Here is a 6,007-nt window from a genome sequence, read left to right on the forward strand (position 1 = left end):
TCAAGAGGAAAGAGGGCTAGTTCTCACTTAGTTGAATGTTCCAGTCCCAATTACAACACGGCTACAAGGCAATTACATGCAACAAAAGTTGTAACTTTACTTTAGGACTGCAAAAATACAGCATAATGTAAACTGTAATTTCTATACATAAGGACTGTAAAAATTATGGACTGACAAAAATAATTCAGGGACTAGAGGACCAGTAATTTTTTTGTAAATTTAGAACATAGTCAAAAAGGGTCCCAAACATAGACATCACCCGAAAATAAACATGAGACATCAGTTATATGGTTACAACGGAAATGATACAACTCTACATAGAAAATTTGTAAAAGATATGAAATTAAATTTATATAACCAAACATAAAAAAAAACTAAATGATAAGGGAAATTATATAACCCCGCATAAAAGAAATGAACTATGAAATACACGAGATATATACACACATGAGAAAATAACGACCTGAACTCAGGACAAAAACCTCCTACTACATTTTGCGGCATGAATTGCAGTGTGTAGTCGGATGGCCAGAAAAATCGAATGAAGATGAATTGAAATCAGTTGAATGAAAATAGTAAATCTGGTATATTCTAATATACTACTCATAGAAAATCTAATATACTGCTACAAATACATGCTACTCCCCCTTCTCTTTGCCACTGGCTATGGGTGGCTCGTCAATGGTCGTCAGTGGTGTTGACAAACAAGGACCTCTGGCCGTCACTCCACTGACGAACACTGAAGTCCCCTCGGGCTGGCCTCCGCTTTGTCACCATGGATCGACGTACGCCCATCTTTCCATGGACCATTCGCCCATCGGTGGTCTATTTTACCACTATCGAGCATGCGAGCCCTCGTCAATGGAAACCAGTCAGTAGAGCGGTAATCTTGCGTAGTGTGGCACACCTAAAATTAGTCAGTTCTCGCAATTCCAATGTTGATATAGTCGGTTAAGGTGTGAGGAACTCGCCATGACCCATGTCCTCATCAAGAACTCACATCCCCCATGGATGTGAAATCCTGAGTTGAGTCAATTCTGCCGTTGTCAACATCCTCAGCGAGACAAGAGAAACGAGATTTGCTTGAAGCTATTGATACGCCCATGGCCCATCACAGGCAAGCTACGGGAAGGTAGCGTGAGTCATTGACTAGACGTTGTCTTCTTTCAAAAAGGAGGGTGTATGAATTCTTGTGGCTCGCTTACCCTCAATGTGCCAGTTCTTCAACACAACATGTACTTTCCCCTTCACACTGTAATTAAGCATCAAAAACTGGTCATATAAAAAAGGGTGTAGAGACCTGGGTTAGCTGCCGCTGGTGGCAGAACAAGGGGCAGGTGACGGCAACGCGGCCGCATGGCTCCAATTGATGTGTTTCCGCAGTGTCGCACCAGAAATAGCTACAAACAGAAGCTCCCAGGGAGCTGGAGGAGGCCAAATACAACGGCGGCGGGTGGTGACCGGACGGGTGCTGGATGACAGGAGATACATGTAGAGTTTGGCACGATGACCTTTATTTAGGTTTATGTTTTATATAAAAATCTGAATGCAATTGGTTTCAAGTTGCACATTAAGTAATTTTAACTTCCTACCTCCTACCCACTTTCTCCTAGCCTGATCCAGACTCTCAAAAAAAACCACCACGCCCTTTTGACAGTTTTGACCAGATAAATGAAACAAAAAGGTCTCTAAATTTCCGCAAGGCTTACAACTACTTCTATTGATCCATCGTTCAAGTTATGGTCAAACTTTTCCTTCTAATTTAATTATTTCCTACCTGTTATAGGTACGGTGTTGAGGTCCCAGCGAAAGGGGCGGGAGTGGGGCAGTCGCCTGCAGGGGCTGGTCCCACGCTGGCAGCGATTGGTTCGCCAGTTGTGCATGTAGCCTCAACATCTAATGCTTCAGGAGGTGAAGAGGATGACAGTGACGATCAAGACGTCATGGCGTTGGTGGTGACAAATCGCTCTCATCCAAGAGGGGCGTGTTTTGAGCCTCGTACGCCAGAGGAGAATGTTAGGGTGAAGCTAGCGGAATGGATACAGAATGTTGCACAATGCAACACTGTTAAGGGGGGATCAGTACCATCCGTGGCCATTGTGGCACCGGATAAGCATGAAACCCTTGCTATTGCAAAGGAAGCTTCAGCCATGTGGAAAAAATGCAGTGTCTTGGTCGACATCCCAGCGGTACACTTCTATTCTCGTGCCCTAAGAACTGAGGATATCTTGTACTATATACTGCGAGAACTTCAGCTCGCAAAATCCCAACCCCAGCAGCAGGAAGTTCAAGGTGGGGGGGATGAGGATATCAACAAAACAAAAAGGGAAATTCTCTCCCAAAAAGGGGAGGTTGTGAGAGAAATCACAAAAATTATCCAAGGAATGAAGGTTAACAAGAAGATTTCAGAAATCAAGAGCACTCTTCAAAACATGAAGGACAACCAGCTGCAACTCAATTTGACAGAAATGAGTAAGGATGAGCTGGGCCTGCTGGAATCCGCAAAAGATGAACCCTTGGGCATATTCCTCCGAGCATTGTGGCTGCTAAAGCTCAAGCCAGCTAAAGGTGCCCCTGCACACAAACAAGTCCAAGAAAGGAAGGGAGAGACACGTTCACGCGACGATGTCATTAAAGAAACAGCTAAGATGCTTAAAAAGCATATGGAAATACACGCAGAAGATGAAAAAGAAGAACCACACACAAAGCAGATTCTTCTCAAGGAAGCCCAGTATGAAGACCTCTTACGTGAAGTGTTCCCCCCCGTGACCATCAGGAAGGACCCGCAGAACCAGGAGGAAGACTCCAAGCAAGCCACAGCCATCAACACCACCGCTGGCACTACAATTATATTGGTCGAGGACCAATTCAAAGATATGATCCGCAAGATACTGCAGGAGCTGCAGGAAGACAAATCCATGAAGAACAAGAAATTAGATACAACTGAGCTGCGGGAAGACATATCTCTGAAGGACAAAAAAATAGATACAACTGAGCTGCAGGAAGACAAATCAGAGAAGAAACTAGATACAACTGAGCTGCAAGAAGTAAAATCCATGAAGAAACCAAGTCAAGATTTTATACTGGATGCTCTTATTGAAGAAACCATGGAGAGGTTTTGGGAAATCGAGTGGGAGATGAATCAACAGCTCGTCATCAAAGGGATCATGGACAAAATTAGGGATTGTTTTGATAGAAAAGGTGATGAGATAATCCTAGTTATCCTCAAACTCGATTATGACTGGGTATCCGGATGGGAGGAGACCAAAAAGGCTTTCAGCATTTTTGGTTGCATAGCTGGTGCACTGATGTTGACCTTTGAAGAAAACAGAACACGAGCAAAAGGATATTGTTGTCCGTCGCGGGAGCCTATAGACTATTCTGTTCTTGGGCTCTACCATGATATCACACTCGAGCTTACAAACCAGCAGATGAATAAAGAGAGCGCCCAGATTTTTCTCGGCATCTTGGAGAACTGTCACCAACATGAATTCTGCATGAAGATCTTCGTTCATGCTTTGTACGCCAACCCCAAGAGGAGTGATGAAGAACTAAGCAAGTTGCACAGAACCCTGCAGAAGGTTATAGACAAATCATTGGACAAAATTGCTAAGAAGATACTCAAGTTCTCTTATAGTGATATGCCTAAAGAATACAAGTCTTGTTTGATGTACCTAGCAATTTTCCCTAGACGACAACCCATCAGGCGGTCAACCTTGATAGGACGGTGGGTTGTCGAAGGGCTGATAACCAAGGAAGACTGGGCCAGTTCTGTGCGTCATGCCAGTCGATGTTTTGATGCGTTGATCAATCGGTGGCTTGTTTATCCTGCCGATATTGGGGCTACAGGAAAGATAAAGAGTTGTGTGATAGGTGATCTTGTTCATGAATTCATTACCAAGATCGCTAGAAAGCGGCGCATTGTGGAAACACGCCTGTCACATCACTTGGCTCTCCGCTTCTCCATTTTCAATGACCTCCGACTCCGTGGCTCGGATAAAATAGATAGATTCTTCGAAAAGCTCCATGAAGAATCATCTCGAGTATCCCTGATCAAGGTGCTAGATCTCCAAGATTGCCAGTGCTTTGGACGGAAGAATCAAATCTACCTCAGGGACATATGCAGCAAGATGTTACTGCTCAAGTATCTGAGCCTAAGGGGAACAGATGTTACCCAGCTGCCGACTGAAATCAATAACCTCCGTGAGCTAGAAGTATTGGATATCCGAGAAACATATGTGCCTCCATCTGCAACAGTAAATGTCTTACTCCTGAAGTTGAAGCGTTTGCTGGCTGGTCGCATTGTTCCAAGTTCGGGGGTAAGTAGTACTGAACTATTTAGTGTTGAGATCCCTGATAAGGTCGAAAAAATGGTAAACATGGAGGTATTGTCCAATGTCAAGGCACGGACGAGACAAGATATGAAAGATATTGGAAAGTTGTGGCAGCTCAGGAAGCTTGGTGTGGTTATTCAATACAAGGAGCCACACCTCAGGAATTTTCTTCGAGCTATCAGTGATCTGCATGAGTGCCTGAAGTCTCTGTCAATCACTCTTCCCAATATAGAGGACAACAAAGAGATCAGAGATTGGGTTCTTGAACACTATAAAAACTCTCCCAAGCTTCTCGAGAGCCTAAGCATTACTGGAACCACACAAACAGTGCAACTTCTTCGGTTGTTGACCAGAGATATTGACCAACTCCAACTTCGCAAGGTAACTCTATCTGGTACCCGGCTGTATCAGCCTGATCTGAAGGTCCTTGGCAAGCTTCCCAAATTAATATGTCTCAGGCTCCGAGATAACGCATACATCGATAGCAACCTCACCTTCAACAATGATGAATTCGAAAATCTCAAGTGCTTTCTTATTGAGGGTTCCAACATAACTGCCCTCAGCTTTGGAGGTGGAGCACATAAACTCGAGAAAATCGTGTTGTGCTCCACCGATGGACTGTCAATTTCTGGAGTCGAAGACCTTCTGGAACTGAAGGATGTCGAGTTGAAGAACAGCAATAAGTTATCATTGTTTGACAAGGCCAAAAACATATCCAAGGTGACTCTTTGGCATACCTCTCTGAGTCAATATGAGGTAGAGATTCTCGCCAAGATACCTAACATGCGCAACCTAGTACTCAAGGACATATTTTGTGTACAAAGCCAGCTTATCTTATACAAAGATGACTTCCCAAAGCTCAACCTTCTTACAGTCGACTTCTCTGTCACCCCCAAGACTATCATTACCGACGGATCAGCTCCTAAGCTCGAGAAAATCATCTGGTCCTTCACAAAGGACACGGTGGGTACTCTCTCCATCTCCGGCACTGACATCCTTCCAAACCTGAAGGAGCTCGAGATCAATGGTGATTTTATCCCTAGGGAGGTGGAAGAAGCATTGAAGAAACACAAGAACAAACCCAAGTTTACATACAACAAACCGGAAAACCAATACCAGGAAGCCGGAAACATACCAGAAAAGAAAGATCCTCCAAGATTCTCATTTTTGAGGAAGAAAGAAGATTGATGCCGGATGTGCCGTTCCATCATCCGTTCATCATCATCGGCTCCCATCCCGTGGTGTGGTTTGCGTGTGCTCTTTGGTTTGCCGTTGTGTGTTACTGTCTGCCGCGCATGCGTGAGCAGATATATTATGTATCTATATATGTGGACTGAGTGAGTGTATGTCCCTGCTACTTATTCTACATCTGTGTCCTGTAAATAAGAATGAGCATATGTAATGGTGTGTACATGTGTGCCCTGTAACTAAGAAGGAGCAAATGTAATGGTGTGCCCTGTAACCACTAGTAGAAAAAGAGGCTTCCATACGCCCCCATTAGTCCCCAAAATAATCGAACCGCGACCAAAGGGGTCTTTAGTCGCGGGTCGGGAGGAGACCCGCGACCAACTATCTGGGCCCAGCGCGCTCGGTCGACAGCTGGCGGACGGGAGGGGCTTTAGTCGCGGTTGGCCAGGTCAACCGGGATTAAAGGTTAGACCTTTAGTCCCGGT

At 44.6% G+C, this 6,007-nt stretch overlaps 1 protein-coding gene across 1 annotated transcript in view; it reads left to right on the forward strand.

Moving 5' to 3' along the window:
* Positions 1 to 5,752, forward strand: part of LOC123173013 (uncharacterized) — an 11,978-nt gene extending 6,226 nt beyond the window's left edge. The window contains exon 2 of the mRNA XM_044589879.1: positions 1,787 to 5,752. Within this exon, the coding sequence (XP_044445814.1) occupies positions 1,787 to 5,522 (3,736 nt within the window). The 3' untranslated portion in view covers positions 5,523 to 5,752. The remainder of the gene's footprint in view (positions 1 to 1,786) is intronic.
* Positions 5,753 to 6,007: the final 255 nt, after the last annotated feature.

The sequence above is a fragment of the Triticum aestivum genome, unplaced genomic scaffold, assembly GCF_018294505.1.
Source record: "Triticum aestivum cultivar Chinese Spring unplaced genomic scaffold, IWGSC CS RefSeq v2.1 scaffold115843, whole genome shotgun sequence".
Lineage (NCBI taxonomy): Eukaryota > Viridiplantae > Streptophyta > Magnoliopsida > Poales > Poaceae > Triticum > Triticum aestivum.